This window comes from Rana temporaria, chromosome 1 (genome assembly GCF_905171775.1).
Source record: "Rana temporaria chromosome 1, aRanTem1.1, whole genome shotgun sequence".
NCBI classification, from domain to species: Eukaryota; Metazoa; Chordata; class Amphibia; order Anura; family Ranidae; genus Rana; species Rana temporaria.
The window spans coordinates 459,159,179-459,177,675 of record NC_053489.1 but is presented as its reverse complement, the minus strand read 5'-3'; the positions used below and the strand labels follow the sequence as shown (position 1 = coordinate 459,177,675).

Here is an 18,497-nt window from a genome sequence, read left to right as displayed (position 1 = left end):
TCCCTTGAGTCAATGTACTACTGTAAAATGTATTATATCCACTCACTTAATAAGCTTCTAGGTGTGCAAAGTGTAAACCGTAAAAACGAGAATATGTTGTGACTCGTGACTAGTCAAGCACATCTTAAAACAGATACATTTGATTAGTTCCTGACCATCAAAAATTAGCAGTTGGAAAAATGGATGAATGGCTGCACACTCTAGAAGGATGTCAAAACCTTTATTGTAGTGATCAACAAATAAAAGCATATACAGCACAACAAGCACCAGGAGATAAAATTGTTAACGTGTTTCACGCAGATAACAGCGCTTAATCATAACACTTCATCCAGGAGTAGGCAACAATACCTTCACAGGTCAAGGCAAAATGACAGTCAACATTAGGTGCGTTAGGGAGCAATATTTAACCAACAGATAAATTAAAATGGAAACGTTTTAGAGCATATAGTAAACAATTTTTTTTTTTACTTTCTATTCAATCTGATTGAACAATCTCCTTTAGATCTCTCATAAGCTATGTAGTACAAGAGCCTGTCTGATTTGATTGTTCAGATGTGTCCTCTTATTCAATAGTTCTGGTAAAGCTAAAGGAAATTGTACATAGAAGAGAGTGGAAGCACATAGGAGAGAGTGGAAGGAGTCACTCAGTTGTCAGGCCCCGTTCCTGTTTCCGCGTAGCAAAAACGCAAGTACCCGCATGCGTTTGTTTTGGCTGTTTTGGAGCATTTTCACTCATCACGCATAGGGTAGATCATTCACTTGAAAGAGCTGCCCTACACACAACAATCACCCCACAGAAGCTCGACAACTTTTTTGGAAATGTAACATGGTACATTACTGCAGTTTTTGGTGCATTTAGTGCACTTGGGGTGCCTTGAACATGAAATTACAACACAAGCACAATTCAAATTTGCAGTGTGTTTCTGAAATGCATGGGAAAGCATGCATGTTCTGCGCAGTTTGCCATGCGTTTGGAAACACACAGATGTGAATGGAGCCTCATTGTTCTTGTGTAGACGCACCAATTACACTTTCAGGCTCCATTCACACCCAGAGTAGTGGGAGCGCACGTTTTTTTGCTTGTTATTTCAGTGACACACATAGGGCAGCCTGTTAATTTAAATAGACTGGGCTACGCCTGGCAAAGTAGCTCATGGGACATTTTGTCGAGGTGCAAGTTGTATGTTTTTACTGCATTTATGACCTGTTTTTTCATGTGTTAAAATGTGTGTTTGCTTATTTGTTGTGCCATTAACAATTAATGACACTGAAAGCCCAACTGAATAATTTTAAATGTATTTATACGTTATACAATCTGATTGTACAATCTCTGTACAATCTCCTTTATATTTACCAAAACTATATAATTGCAGGACATACCATCTATCCAATCACTCTGTAGGCAGGCAGGCCCTGGCACTACATTAGGGGTGTCCCGTGGGCTGCATGCAGCCCCAGGGAGTTTAGCATGCAGCCTGAGCATGTCTAAAGGGAGGTTGGGGAAACCAGGCACATGCACGTGTGGAGAGATGCATGGGATACTGTGAAAACATACAGTAGTTGATGGTTGAAGGGTGTGTGCTAATGAGGTCAGCTGGTAAACTCCTTCCTGTGTCATACAGGTTTCTCCATCCCAATTCTATACCAGGGAGTCTCTGAAGCTTTCTAAGAAATACAGCAAGGGCTAAGCTAAGGCCTTGTTTTCATATTTGCATATTGGTACAGAGAGGAGCTGGATTAAAAAAAAAAAAAGATGAACTTAGGTTTTTAACTAATTAAAGCGGTGGTTCACCCTATAAAAAATTTCTAACACTACATCCAGCCCAGTTCTGCAAATAAAATTACACTGACCTTTTTTTTTTTGTCGCCGTAGATAGCGTTTATCGTTAGAATTCACCGCGGCTTCCGGGTAGGGAATCCCGCGGGAGTTCCTATTGACATGCCAATTGATAGACATGCTAAACAACGGCGCATACAGCGCGTCACGACTTCCCGAAAGAAGCTTGGGTCGGCTCGGCTCTATTCGGCGCCGGTGCGACAAAAAAAAAAAGGTCAGTGTAATTTTATTTGCAGAACTGGGCTGGATGTAGTGTTAGAAATTGTGTATAGGGTGAACCCCCGCTTTAAGGCTATTAAAGGCTATCTACAAAAGTTGAATTACATGTTGCATTTTGAACCATTACAAAAAAAGAACACAATAAATAAAAGATTTTTAGGTTTTATAGCATTGGAAAAAGCAGTTTAACCACTTGCTGACCAGCTACAGTCATTAAACTGCAGCAGGTCAGCTCATTCCCACAAATCGGCATAGGTGTACATTGGTTCCTTTAAGCAGGCGGGCGTGCACTGCCGCTGCACAGCTTCTGCACGGCCGCTGCATGGTGGGGGACTCGACGCATGGCCAGCGGCTGGGATGTCTGCCAGCCACCCGCAGTCAGAGAAAAGAGAGACAGAAATGTCCCTGCCAGTGACATTTACATAGTAATCGGTGCATTTTTATAGCACCAATCGCTGTATAGGTGTCAATGGTCCCAAAAAAGCCTCAAAAGTGTCTGATCTTTCCGCTGCAATATTGCAGTTCCACTAATAATTGCATATTGTCGTCATTACAGTTAAGTAAAAAAATAATAATAATAAAAATGCCATATACCGTATTTTCCGGCGTATAAGACGACTTTCTGGATGCAAAAACATGCATCCAAAGTCGGGGGTCGTCTTATACGCCGGGTACAGTCTCAGCACTCACTTTTTTTCCCCAGAGCTGACAGTCTCCATACGGCGATCGCGAGCGTGTGTTGATTTCAAAGCCGCGCCTTCACTGCAGAGTGTTCTGTGATAGGAGGAACAAAAATCTTCCCAGCAGCGCCTCTGTTCTTTGTTCCTCCTATCACAGATGCCTTCTCATCCTCGGACGAGATGAGAAGACGTCCGTGATAGGCGGAAAACATAACAGAGGCGCTGCTGGGAAGATTTTTGTTCCTCCTATCACAGAACACTCTGCAGTGAAGGCGCGGCTTTGAAATCAACACACGCTCGCGATCGCCGTATGGAGACTGTCAGCTCTGGGGAAAAAAGTGAGTGTTATTGCACTGGGGGGGGGCAACAAGTGCAGGCACAGTGGGGGAAAGTGATGGCAATGTGGGGGCATGTAATGGCACAATGGCAATGTGAGGGGCAAGTGATGGCAATGTGGGGGCATGTAATGGCACAATGGCAATGTGAGGGGCAAATGATAGGCAATGTGGGGGCATGTAATGGCACAATGGCAATGTGAGGGGCAAGTGATGGCAATGTGGGGGCATGTAATGGCACAGTGGCACAGTCTGGGCATGTAATGGCACAGTGAGGAATGTAATGGCACAGTGAGATTTGAAAAAGCCTGTTTCTGTCAGCGGTTCTGGCTCCCCCTCAGCTTCCAGAAAGACTTGTAGGAAGGGGTAGTCTTATACAGTGAGTATATCCCAAAATCAAAAATTTTCCTGCAAAATTAGGGGGTCGTCTTATACGCCGGGTCGTCTTATACGCCGGAAAATACGGTATATATACATATATATATATATTATATTTTGAGCGAACCAGTCAATATACGCTTATTGCAATTTTTTTTAACCAAAAATATGTAGAAGAATACATATTAGCCTAGACTGATGAAGATTTTTTTTGGGGATATTTATTATAGCAAAAAGTAAAATATATATATATTTTTTTAAATTGTCGCTCTTTATTTTGTTTACATCACAACAAATTAAAACCACAGAGATGATCAAACACCACCAAAGGAAAGCTCTATTTGTGGGAAAAAAAGGACATCAATTTTGTTTGGGTACAGCATCGCACGACCGCATAATTGTCAGTTAAAATTATGCAGTGCCGTATCACAAAAAATGGCCTGGTCATTAACCCCCCTGGCGGCATTCCCGAGTCTGGCTTGGGGTGGAATTTCAGAACCAAAAGCTGTAACCCTGAGCCAGGCTCGGGATCGCCTCACAGTGTCCACAGGCAGGGAGTTACTTACCTTGTCCCTGGATCCTGCGATGCCTCTCCACTGTGTGATCGAGCGGTGTCCTCGCTCGATTCACACAGTGCCTGTGTGCCGCCGAGCTCCGTTCCCTGCGACGTTACGACGCGCGGTGGCGGAGATCGGTGCCAAATTCAAAAAAGTAAATAAACACAATACACACAGTATACTGTAATCTTATAGATTACAGTACTGTATGTAAAAAATACACACCCCCCTTGTCCCTAGTGGTCTGCCCAGTGTTCTACATGTACTTTTATATAATAAAAACTGTTCTTTCTGCCTGGAAACTGGAGATTGTCCATAGCAACCAAAAAGTGTCCCTTTACATCAAAAGTGGTTTTAGACCAGCTAGAAAACAGCGATAATAAATTAGAATCACTTGCAGAATTGAGTGATAGTGATTTGTGGGGAAATTCATCATCAAAAAATAAATGTAATGATAGCGACAATTCTGCAATTGAGCAAATTTCTGTGTTTTTGATTTGATTACATTATTAAATAATTTTTATTATAATTATATTTGTATTTGTTATAATTATTTATAGTTATTTATTATATTATAATTTATGATTTTGTTTTTCAAACTTTATCATACCCGGGATGCAGTGGCGGCCCGTCCATAGGGGGCGCCCGGGCGCCGCCCCCCCTCCCCCAGCCAGTAAAAAAAAAAAAAAAAAAAAAACTTTTTTTTTTTTTTTTTTAAACATGTCCCTTTAAAAAAACGAAAAAAAACGAAAAAAAAATCCTTATGTGCACTGTGTCCCGGCACCGGGCGCCGGGCATAGTGCGGTTTGGGTAGAGCTACGTCTGTGCAATTGCAGACGCGGCGCTACACTGGCAGCTAAAATATGCCTTTGTGGCGCAAACCGACGCGCCACTATTTCCGGAGCGATGGCCGGGCGGGTGCAGTGAGTGCACACAGTGCATAGAACTATTTCACATCCCCAGTGGGCGGTGCTTTCTTTCACAGTCTCCAAGCACAGGAAGTGACCTCAGCGCTGCAGCTCAATAGAACACGCACGGCCTGAGTGAGAGGATCTGCTGCAAAGAGGTAGGGAACTAACTGAAGCCATGCCTTCCCCCCCCAGTCCCCCATGTGAGAAATATATTTTCGGGCAAAATCGCGGCACCCTCCAGCACTAACCCCCCCCACTTATTAAAACTTTTTTAATGTACCATCTGGCCGAATAGGCGGCCGTCAGGACCCCCCCCCCCCCTGCTTATTGAAAGTTTCTGGGCGGTTGTCACTGATAATGATTTTTAATGTTCAATGCAATGCATATTATGGGTGAAATGCCAGCTGTCAGCAGCCTGAGCCCAGGAGAAGATGGGGAACTACAAGTCCCAGCAGGTTATAATATAAGGCTCCTAGGTGGATGGGTGTCTTATATTATAACCTGCTGGGACTTGTAGTTCCCCATCTTCTCCTGGGCTCAGGTGCATGCAATCCACCATCTATGGGACTACAAGTCCCAGCAGTGAGAAAAACTAGACAAAGATGATGGATTGCATGCACCTGAGCCCCAGGAGACGATGGAGAACTACAAGTCCCAGCAGGTTATATAAAGCTCCGAGGTGGATGGATGACTGGACAGTGACACAGTGGGGACAATTGGCACAGCGACAATTAAAGGGCACAGTGGTGACAATTGGCACAGTGACCACAATTGATGGCATGGCACAGTGGCTGCATTTGATGGCATGGTACAGTGGCTGCATTTGATGGCATGGCACAGTGGTGACAATTGATGGCACAGTGACCACAATTGATGGCATGGCACAGTGGCGACAATTGATGGCATGGTACAGTGGCTGCATTTGATGGCATGGCACAGTGGTGACAATTGATGGCACAGTGACCACAATTGATGGCATGGCACAGTGGTGACAATTGATGGCACAGTGACCACAATTGATGGCATGGCACAGTGGCTGCATTTGATGGCATGGTACAGTGGCTGCATTTGATGGCATGGCACAGTGGTGACAATTGATGGCACAGTGACCACAATTGATGGCATGGCACAGTGACCACAATTGATGGCATGGCACAGTGGCTGCATTTGATGGCATGGTACAGTGGCTGCATTTGATGGCATGGCACAGTGGTGACAATTGATGGCACAGTGACCACAATTGATGGCATGGCACAGTGGCTGCATTTGATGGCATGGTACAGTGGCTGCATTTGATGGCATGGTACAGTGGCTGCATTTGATGGCATGGCACAGTGGTGACAATTGATGGCACAGTGACCACAATTGATGGCATGGCACAGTGGTTGCATTTGATGGCATGGCACAGTGGTGCGAATTGATGGAACAGTGGCTGCATTTGATGGGCACAGTGAGGCTGCGATTTTTTTTTCTTCGTTTGCGCCCCCCCCAAAAATTTTGAGCACCAGCCGCCACTGCCGGGATGTCTACTAGTCTCTTGTTTGGACAGATTTAAGTGAGTTATTCCTAAAAATTACAGGCCTACAATACAAAATGCCAAATTTCCATGCAAAATAATGGTACCGCTTTCAGCACCTAAAATCTGACATAATCATACCGCCAGGGTGGTTAAGGGGGAAAATCTTCAGGTCTGAAAGTGGTTAAGTGATACTCTTTATCAGCTAACTTGTATTAAATATGCAGGCTTTCAGGACATGTTAGGTTCCTTCCTCAAGCGTTGTGCAATGGGGTTGATTTACTAAAAGTAAAGAGTGCAAAATCTGGTGCAGCTCTGCATAGAAACCAATCACCTTCCAGTTTGTTTTTAAAGCTTGATTGAAAAAGCTGAAGTTAGAAACTGAGTGGATGCCATGCACATCTGCACCAGATGTTGTACCCTCCAGTTTATTTATTTATTTATTTATTAAAATTCTTAAAAGTACAAAATGGTACAAAACGCAGTCAGTTACCCGTAGGCCTTGATGCGCCGAGAACAACAATACAGCAAAAAAAAAAAAAAAAACAACCCCAATCTGTAGGAAATTTTTGTTTTATTGCATTGATGAAAACCGATGCCTCATTGGCTACTTTGTCCCTCCTAAAATGTAATGAAATATGCTCTGAATGTCTCAGGTACTGAGCATTAAATAATTTCACTTATGTTAGTTGAATGTTTTTCTCTAGCACCTAACCAAGTTTAAATTCTAATATTATACAACAAATTCTGAATTGAAAGCTTCATGCTATTTTTGCATTTACAAAATAAGCTACTTATGCCTGTAACAGTTTCTGGAAGCTGAGATTCCACATGAATTATCAGCGCTAGACAATGTTAGTGTCATTTAAGTTCTGGATCTATTTATTGTACAGCACTTGTGTCACCAGATTGAATAGCAGCTGCAGCCTGAGCGATTCTACACTCTAAGTATTAAAAAACTGAGCAGCATATTCCATATTAATAATGGTGTAATTTGTCTCATGCCATGCAGTTGGCCTACGTTTGGCTGAAAGGACATCTGGTATTAGAGGATATGATTTAAAAAATGATAAATGACGAAAAAAACTACACGCAGAAATGCACAAATGACCGTTTTTTTTCTATTGTGCCTCTTGTGCTGGTCTTTTATTGCATGCTGTTATTAATATGGGTTATCAATTTAAAATAACACTTGATTTTATGCTCATCACACTCTTTATACATTTTAAAAACTAAATAAAATTATGAACAATAGAGAGCAATGGTAAGACAAATTAGATAATCAAATATTAAATAGCAGAAGTCCAACAGTGCCTATTCATGGGAAGAGGTCTCAATAGCAATGGACAACAAAAGATCTGTTCATCTTCTTTCCAGCCTCTACATTGCTAGAATGCATTGTAAACATTGGCCAATGCTCAGTGAAAGCATTGTTCCCCTTTATGTCAGTACAAGCAATAACAAGCACTTCTGACAATCCTGCATGCCTATTACAACATATTGGTGCTCTTGTTATCAATAGCAGTATGCTCAATCATTTAAAGCAATTATATCACTATAGATAGTATTCTGTTTGGATATAGCTTCATTATTTACACAGTGCAAAGAGCACTATTAGAGGGGTTGTAAAGGTAAAAGTTTTTTCACCTTAATGCATTCCATTGGCTCGCGCTGCTGTCAATCACATCCAATGATGCGGCGCATGAAGGTGTTGAGTCCTTGCGAGGGGGAGCCGAGACAGCCGCCGAGGGACCCCAGAAGACCAGGTTTGGGGCCACGCTGTGCAAAACGAGCTGCACAGTGGAGGTAAGTATAACATGTTTGTTATTTAAAAATAAAAAAAAAATGACTTTAGTGATCCTTTAAGTGGTAATTCCACAATCTTGTGGGTTGATTTACTAAAAGGCAAATAAGCTGTTCATGCATGTAGGCAGGTTGTCTCCATAGGAAATGTTTTCTGTTATCAAATGAGACAGGCTGTCCAGGCTGGGAAGGGATTAAACCTGTCTGTCTTTTTGAGCTCTGCCCTCACCCCTGTGCTGTAAATAAAAAGGTGGAAGGGCTCTGCACAGAGAGTTGCTGCATTGGAAAAAGACACAGACAAGCCTAAAGACGTAATCTCCAGCTATTTCACAGGGCTCCTGGCTCGACTCATGGTCATGAGACTTCTGCGCCTTGCAGTTTGTTTGAAGCACCAGACTTTTAGAGAGTGTCCAAGTTATGGAGAATACTAGGAGCGTAGGTATGCCTGGGCAGCCACACAGCTATAGTTAGGATTAGGGTTTGGATTGTAATTTTAAAGTATCTTCAGTAAAGTTGCATCAACTGTTCTAAGCCTGGTCTAAAGTTATTCAAAGAGGTGTATGTTGCTTCTGGTGTATCCAAATTACCAAGGTTTGTAAAGCACAAAGGGGTATGAAGAAACATTACTACAAAAAGGGTTAACTCGGCAAGACAAAGAACTAGTTCAAGATACAAAGCAACCATTTGTAAGGTGTGGTACCTGGTAAAGGTGACAGGTCCTCCGGTAGCAATGGGGTTGATTTTCTGGCTCCCTAGTGGCCGGTTGCCAGTAGCAACCAGAGCCAAACCTGCTTTATGGAGATCCATGGACTGGTCACAAGGTATGGGAAGGAAGGTGTTAATGAGAGCATGCATGAGGTCCATGCTATATGCACGGTGGAACCCCATTATGTTACTGGGAGTGAGGTACCAGAGGCACGCTCGACTGGGATTAGCATGTCCCTCCTTATGCAACATATATCAAGTTACAGTAGTTAGTGACATAGGACAGCCCTTTTCTTTAGATTAATTCTTCACTTTTACTGCACACAGTGTAAAGGCTTATCTCTAAGTCGGGGGACTGCCTTAATGTTAGATTTTTCACATGACTGCAGTCTCCTCCTTGTCCAGGGCATTGATGAGCTTGCTTCACGCAAAAGCTACCCTGTGTGCAGGGTGAGTAGGCCCCACCCACATTCATGTTGCAAGGGAATTTTCCCTAAGGCCTCGTACACACGACCAAGTTCCTCGGCAAAAACCAGCAAGAAACTTGCTGGGAGATATTCTTTTGCTGAGGAAACCGGTCGTGTGTACACTTTCGTCGAGGAAACTCGACGAGCCAAAAAGAGAGCATGTTCTCTATTTCCTTGACGGGAATGGAGAAAATTGGCTTGTTGAGTTTCTCAACGGCTTCACAAGGAACTCGACGAGCAAAACGATGTGTTTCGCCCGTCGAGTTTCTCGGTCGTGTGTACGAGGCCTAAGTTCACCCTTGTTCACTTTTTTTTTAACCAGCCCCCCTATGTACCAATATAGCATTAAATGTACTTATTTTGCAAAAATAAAACAGCTTTCCATTTATTCTACGTATACTTACCTCATTGTCTTTATGGCTGTTTAACCACTTGAGGACCAGCTGCCCATGGTGAGCTGTTGTATCTGTACGTCGGCCACTCTACAAGCACCAGGGGGCGAAGCACGCGTGCCTGCGGCACGACAACGGAGCCGATGTGCGTGCCCAGCAGTTACGCTGTCTGCCAGGCACACGCGGTCGCTCCTGAGTGAGACAGAACAGAGGTCTGTCAATTTAAACAGACAGATCTCTGTTGTCTCAGGAGTGAGAAGACTGGTCTGTTGTTCCTACTGTTTAGGAACAGCGATCAGTCTCCTCCCCCAGGCAATCCAATCTCCTCACAGTTAGAAACACTCCCTAGGACACACATTGAACACCTTGATCGCCCCCTAGTGTTAACCCCTTCCCTGCCAGTGACATTTATACAATAATCAGTGGCTATTTTTAGCACCGATTACTGTATAAATGACAATGGTCCCAAAAAAGTGTCAAAAGTGTACAATCTGTCCGCTGCAATGTCATAGTCCCGAAAAAAAACCGCTCATTACCGCCAATTACTAGTAAAAAAAAAGAATAATAAAAACACTATAAATCCAACCCCCTATTTTGTAGACGCTATATCTTTTGCGCAAACCAATCACTATACATGTATTGTGATTTTTTTACCAAAAATATGTAGAAGAATATATATCAGCTTAAATTGAAGATTTGTTTTTGTTTTTATATTTATTATAAAAAATAGTAAAAAATATATATTTTTTTCAGAATTGTTGCTCTTTTTTTGTTTATAGTGCAAAAAAATAAAAACCACAGAGGTGATTAAATACCACCAAAAGAAATCTCTTTTTGTGGGGAAAAAGAACGTCAACTGTTTGAGTACATTGGCGCACAACCGCGCAATTTTCAGTTAAAGCGCCGCAGTACGTATCGCAAAAAATGGCCTGGTCATTAGGGGGCAAGTCTTCCGGGGCTGATGTGGCTAAAAACACTGCTCCATTACTTTTGCTTTATTTGCTGAACAGACTTTAGGTCATGACACAGGAAGGAGTTGACCAGCTGAAGGTAGGGTGTGTGCTAATGAGATCAGCTGGTCAACTCCTTCCTGTGTCATGACTTAAAGTCTGTAAGGCAGAAGTAATGACCAGCTGGGTTTTTAACCCCCCTGGCGGTATTCCCGAGTCTGACTCAGGGTTAGATTTTTGTGCTAGGATCGGTAACCCCGAGTCAGATTCGGGCTTGCCTCGCAGCATCCACAGACAGTGTTTACTTACCTTGTCCCTGGATCCAGCGGTGCCACCGCGCTTTGTGAGCGAGTGGGACCTCGCTCCATTCACACAGCGTCCTCCTGTGCCGCCGATCTCTGTTCCCTGCGATGTTACGACGCACGGGAGCGGAGAACGGCGCCAAATTCAAAAACGTAAACAAACACATTACATACAGTATACTGTAATCTTACAGATTACAGTACTGTATGTAAAAAATACACCCCCCCCTTGTCCCTAGTGGTCTGCCCAGTGCCCTACATGTAGTTTTATATAATAAAAACGGTTCTTTCTCCCTGCAAACTGTAGATTGTCCAAAAGTGTCCCTTTATGTCAAAAAAGATTTTAGAGCAGTTAGAAAACAGCGATAATAAATTATAATCACTTGCAGAATTGTGCGATAGCGATTTGTGGGGAAATTCGTCATAAAAAAATAAAAGTAATGACAGCGACAATTCTGCAACTGAGCAAATTTCAGTGATTTTGATTTGATTACATTATTGAATAATTTTTATTATAATTATATTATTATTTGTTATAATTATTTATAATTATTTATGATATTATAATTTATAATTTTGTTTTTAAAAAAAATTCATACCCGGGATCCCTACAAGACTCTTGTTTAGTCAGATTTAGGTTAGTTATTCCTAAGAATTACAGGCCTACAGTATAAAACCCCAAATTTCCTTGCAAACAATGGTACCACTTTCAGCACCTTTTTTCTGAAAGAATCATACCGCCAGGGAGGTTAAACATCCATGAAGATTGTGAGATAAGCCTGGGTAGAATTATTGGAAATCTGTTTAATTTTTTTGCAAAAGAAGTACATTAATGCTATCTTGGTACATAGGGGAGCTGGAATTTAGAAAAAAAATACAATAAACAAAGGTGAACTGAAGCTTAGCTGACTTTCATCACCAAATCATGTGCAAGCAAAAATACTGTTTCTTTTATTTTTTACTAATATATGATTGGGTATTCCCCTGCAAAGTAAACATCCTATTTGCCTTTAGTAAATAAATCCCTTTAAGTTTTGTGTGCACATAAAGATTTGTTTAAGCCCTCATTCACACGTCTCTATGGAGTCCGCCAGCTCCGCTGATTTCCGCTGAGCCGGAGGATGAAGGGACTTGTCGAGCGCCGCTGTCTCTTATGGAGAGATCTGATGAAAATGGACAGCATGTCCATTTTCATCAGATCTCACCCGATCCGCCATGGACGGATGGCGACGTATCGCCATACGTCGGATTTTGGCGGATCGGGTGTCACCGCTGACATTTGACGCTCCATAGGCTTGCATGGAGCGGCCGTTCAGGTCCGCCGACAAAACTGACAGGCGGACCTGAACGGTCCGACCGTGTGAAAGGGGCCTTAGGGATGTTGATGTGCTTCTGGAGCAAGAAAAGTCATCAAAGACAATTATAATTTTCGGTCTTGACAGGCACCCTTTATAGATTTAACACAATATAAATCCAAACGTTTTTTTTTGTGATCATACTGTCTTTGAGCATTGTGATGACACTTTACATGACATTTAAACACTTTTTCATTGACAATTTCATATCCTAATGTTTCTGATCACACATGAATCACTTTATCATGTAAGAAGGGAGAATGCTGAGAGTATGCTTTGCTATTATATGGCTGTCATAATTTCAAGCATCTGTTTACTTTCGTCCTTTTTGGCTCCAGATAGGATTTTGGCAGCACTGCTAACAAATACTGTGGATTATTGTAGAAACCAAATGTACTCGATTCTCCTGGCTGCATGTGAAATAAGCTTTGGGTAATTCATCACATTTTTTAATATTTGATTCATCTGACCTACTTTGCAGTTGGATACTAGTTTATGCTGCTTCTCAAGCTGTTGTTTTAAAAATTTACATTACAGGCTAAGTGAGGATACAGTAAACATTTATGACAGGTGTAGCACCCATGTCAAGAACAATAACTCTGTCAGAGTTCTTTCTTAAATAAAAAACCTTATTAGCATTCCTCTTGGTCAGTGAACACGTGTATTCTACATCACATCAGTGTAAATAGTTACCTCTTTGGAAGGTACTCTGGATCCTTTTTTTTTGCTCCACCAGGTCTCCACCATTGCTATGACACACGACAGGACAACGCCAGCTGCCAGTATACAGAACACCCCAGCAAAGCTTTTAATGTCCAGGGCACTTCCTTTTTGTTTAGGTTCTACTGATGAATAAAGGTCACAGTGTCCATTATGTGGCCACCATTTATGCTTTAATAGGTCCATGTCCCCATTCTGTTGAAGTTCCAGGATCCTGGTAGAAAGAAAGAAAGAAAATATGAAAAATAAACAACCAAATTATCTAAAAAGAGATAGCAAATTCACAAGCAGAATCAACACATTGCCCCATTCACCATGATAGTTGGCTCTACCACTTAGGCCTCGTACACACGGCCGAGGAACTCGACGTGCCAAACACATCGAGTTCCTCGGCCAGTTCAGCACTGAAGCCGCCGAGGAGCTCGGCGGGGCGAGAGCTCCCATAGAACAACGAGGAAATAGAGAACATGTTCTCTATTTCCTCGCCGAGCTCCTCGTCGGCTTCCTCGGCCGAAAGTGTACACACGGCCGGGTTTCTCGGCAGAATTCAGCCAGAAACTCGGTCGGAAGCTGAATTCTGCCGAGGAAACTGGTCGTGTGTACGGGGCCTAAGACAGACTTTCAATGCGAATGGTGCCTCTACTACAGCCAGTAAAACAGACAGGACCAGATTCTCGTAGATCGGCATATTTTTGTGCGGGCGTAACGTATCCTATTTACGTTACGCCTCCGCAACTTAGACGGGCAAGTGCTGTATTCTCGAAGCACTTGCTCCGTAAGTTGCGGCGGCGTAGCATAAATAGGCCGGCGTAAGCCCGCCTAATTCAAATTTAGGAACAGGGGGTGTTTTATGTAAATAACTTGTGACCCGACGTGATTGACGTTTTTCACGAACGGCGCATGCGCCGTCCGTGGAATATCCCAGTGTGCATTGCTCCAAAGTACGCCGCAAGGACGTATTGGTTTCCACGTGAACGTAAATGACGTCCAGCCCCATTCACGGACGACTTACGCAAACGACGTAAAATATTCAAAATTCGACGCAGGAACGACGTCCATACTTAACATTGGTACACTGCATGTACGCCACCATATAGCAGGGGTAACTTTATGCCGGGAAAAGCCTAACGTAAACGGCATATCTGTACTGCGTCGGCCGGGCATACGTTCGTGAATTCACGTATCTAGCTGATTTACATATTTCTAGGCGTAAATCAGCGTACACGCCCCTAGCGGCCAGCGTAAATATGCAGTTAAGATCCGACGGCGTAAGAGACTTACGCCGGTCGGATCTAATAGAAATCTATGCGTAACTGATTCTATGAATCAGGCGCATAGATACGACCACGCAACTCAGAGTTACGACGGCATTTCCGGAGATACGCCATTGTAACTCCATTGTGAATTCGGGCCACAGATTTTACATAGCATAATATGAACTCTGTATTGTTGGATAATGACTGGCCCTGACAGCTGACAAACACAGGCTGGCCTTGAGATAGATATACTCAGTTATTGGAAGGACTTGAGAGCTGCGCCAGACAGAAAGGAGCTTTGTGGAGCAGAGTCACTGCAATGGTTTAGAAGTTGGCAGCAGATAATCAAAACAAGTCTTGCAGCATGTCAGTTATTTTTATGTGAACATATGTAGAGAGCATAAAAGTAAGCAAAAAAGGCAACCCGCTGTCATTATTCCACCATCTGGCAACATTGTATCCCTGCCTTTTGGAAACAATCAACCACACAAAACACCATGTTGCAGAATGGACCAATATGGCACCTACACGACTACTGTTCATATTCTTACTTTTAGATTCTTAATACAATGTAAGTTTATTTTTTTAAAGGGGTTGTAAAGGTACAATTTTCTTTTCCTAAATAGCTTCCTTTACCTTAGTGCAGTCCTCCTTCACTTACCTCATCCTTCCATTTTGCTTTTAAATGTCCTTATTTCTTCTGAGAAATCCTCACTTCCTGTTCTTCTGTCTGTAACTCCACACAGTAATGCAAGGCTAACACACAGCTCCTTTCTCTATCTGCAATGTAGAGAGCGTCCTGACTCTCCTGTAGTCCAAGGGAGGGGGCGAGCACGACACTCCACACCAGGGAGAAAGCCTTGCATTACTGTGTGTAGTTACAGACAGAAGAACAGGAAGTGAGGATTTCTCAGAAGAAATAAGGACATTTAAAAGCAAAATGGAAAGATGAGGTAAGTGAAGGAGGACTGCACTAAGGTAAAGGAAGCTATTTAGGAAAAAAAAATTGTACCTTTACAACCCCTTTAAGTACCTCTGGGTTGTGTTGCTACAAAATGTAGGGATGCTGATGTCATAGGACAACGTTGGCTTTTCTATGTACCCAGTATCAAATAAAGTGAGAGCTCATTAAATTCCTAAGGAGGGGCACCAGAGGGTATATGATACAGCATTTTTGTGAATTTACAAGCTTTCCATAGCTTTACACTGAAGACATTTCTTCCTCATATAATGTTCCTGTGACAGTCCCCTGGGGAATGGAGTGAGTGGTTGTCACTCGGACAGGAAGACGCAGCAATAAAAACATTGCCAGTTGTTCTAAAACCATCCCTCGCTGAACATGTGTTTATTTTTTGCCCTTCCCCTCCTTAATAGGGACATAGATGGCAATAAAAAGCTGAATAATGGTAACATTTTGACATGTGCATTATCTCTTTCATATGATCAGTCCACTCAAAATTGGCACATGGTGGGACATTAAATCTACTGACAGCATCTTATATTCTTTGGAGATTTAAGCATCAAGATCTTTACGTTATTTCCCAATCATCAATGTTGCAATAGCCATGATAATGCTGTGAAAATATATTGGTAAATGCATTCTCGAGTGTGGTAAGTTAGGCTTGTATGGGAAAACGTTTACAACTATTACATAAGGTCATCTGTGTCTCCCCGGCTTGAAACAGAGAAGAACGTGCAGCTCAATATGAGAATAAGCACTTCAAAGCAGGCAAGAACCAAATCTGAAACTAGGAATATCTTCCTCTATAATCCATAAGAAATATAATAAGTCAGTCACAAGAAAACTCCACCTACACATCATTTTTGGGTGATTGGGCTTCTAAAAGTAACTCTCTCAGGAGTATTCTCCTCAAAATTGGCCAAATAGCAAATTCAGTCTATCAACCCTTTCAGTTAAATAAAAAAAAAAAAAATGAAAATAAAGTCTATGCATCACTATGCTTAGGCTACATTCACACCTCGGCGTACAAATAGACAAATAGCGGCATTTTGTACCGTGATTTGCGGCGACAAAACGCCGCGATTGTGAACGCAGCCTTCACCCCCTCTATGGAGATGGTTCACATCTCCTATGCCGAACGCCGAAAGCCGCCTGAAAACAAGGTCTGGGACTTTTTTTCAGGCGGCAGGTGTACGGCGTTCGGCGTGGAGATGTGAACCATCTCCATAGAGGTGCATGTTAAATCATGCCTCTGGCGTCTCGGGGCTGCAGCGGCGTCGCACTACAGGCGTATATATGCCTAGGTGTGAACGGGGGCTAATAACACGTGTTTGTGTAATCACTTCTCCTGCTCCTAAGGCCGAGTACTCACGAGCAAACATGTCCGTTCGAAATGTCCGACGGGCTGTTTCCGGCGTACAAGGCTGTTTTTTCATTTGGCCCGCTGGCTTGTACACACCAGCGGACGATATTTCCCTGCGGACCTGAACGCGTGCACGTAATCCACGTTTGACGTCACTATAAAGGGAAAGGCCAAAGTCAATGGCGACGCCCTCTGTTCCGCTTTTGCTAGTTACGGCTTTGCTCGTGTTAGTGAAGGTTTGGTTAGAGCTGATTCGCGCTTCTCGGTCTCCAGGCTTTAGCAGGTAGTATTTTCTCGTTCAGTGCGTGTGCTTGTGGGTACGTAGTTGGCATTCGGGTACAGGCGTGCAGTTCGTTCTGCTTAGCAGATTCGTACTGTGCGTTCGTATCTGTGTGTCGTGCGTTCTTTGCAGGTACCGCTGGATTTGATTGTGCTTTCTGTTGGAGTGTGTTCTTGACTGACCAGCCGGCCGGTTTGAAGCCATGATGGAGCAGCAGCGTCAATTTTCGCGAGTTGGTGCTGTTTATGGGATGGCTGCTGGATATGTTCATTATTCCAGTACTTTGGCCAGAAACAGGGGGCGGAGGCGTTTCTGGACCAAGAATTGGTTGCGCCAGCGTGACCAGTTCTCACATATGCCTCTGCTTAGGGAAATCCAGGAGAATAATCCTAATGACTATAGGAATTTTCTCCGCATGACGGACCCCGTATTCAACAGTCTGCTGGATCTTCTGTCCCCCTATATCACGAGGCAGGACACTGTGATGCGCCAAGCCATCACGGCCGAGCAGAGGCTTATTGCCACGTTGCGGTACCTGGCGACTGGGAGGAGCCTGCAGGACCTCAAGTTCTCGACAGGCATCTCTCCGCAGGCGCTTGGGGTCATCATACCGGACACGTGTGCTGCCATCATTAAAGTTATGCACGAGGAGTATATGAAGGTAAGTTTCCTCATTTTAACCTCACAATGTGTCTTTAATAATGTGGCAAACTAACTTTTGATTTTATTTCCCAGATATGCTGTGTGTTTAACTAACGTTCCCTTTTCTCACTATGCATGTTGATATCAGCTTTTACATGTTCTTTTTATTTTGGCCTACCTGCATATTTTGATCTTACCCAATATTAACCTGTCCAGCATGCTATCTTCGGGCCAACCCCCACCATGCCACTTTATTTTAATTTTTTTGGTTTTCTAAAAACAGTTTAAACACCCCCCACCCCCCCTTCAAAGTGTTTTTGTCCCCATCAGAGGGCTGTGGAGTCTGTTATTAATTAAGTGGCCCTATATATTTGTGCCCCGAAATTCTCCCTTCAAAATTTGCAAATGCTATTTAAAAATTGTAAAGTTGCACAAGGATGCTTGTAGGATTATGTTTGCAATGTTTATGTGCCAAAGTACTAAATCTCTTTTTTTGTTTGTCCCCACAGCTACCCTCCACACCACAGGAATGGCAGTCTGTGGCTTCCCAATTTGCCGAGCGGTGGGATTTTCCTAACTGCGGTGGAGCAATAGATGGGAAACACGTCCGCATTGTGCCCCCACCCCACTCGGGGTCCTACTATTATAATTACAAGGGTTATCATAGTATAGTGTTGATGGCGGTGGTGTCGGCACAGTATGAGTTTCTCTATGTGGACGTGGGGAAGAACGGCCGGATGTCAGATGGGGGAGTGTTCGCACGGACTGATTTCTATGATCGTCTCCAAACTGGTGGTCTGGCATTGCCACCAGATGAAGATAATGTGGAAGGACTTCCGTTTGTGTTCCTAGCGGACGAGGCTTTTGG

General features: G+C 43.2%; 1 protein-coding gene across 1 annotated transcript in view; it reads right to left on the bottom strand.

Moving 5' to 3' along the window:
- The window catches only part of GRID2 (glutamate ionotropic receptor delta type subunit 2), a 740,228-nt gene that overhangs the window by 12,669 nt on the left and 709,062 nt on the right, over nt 1–18,497 (bottom strand). Inside the window, exon 14 of the mRNA XM_040344854.1 lies at nt 13,101–13,341. Coding sequence (XP_040200788.1) covers nt 13,101–13,341 — 241 coding nt within the window. The remainder of the gene's footprint in view (nt 1–13,100; nt 13,342–18,497) is intronic.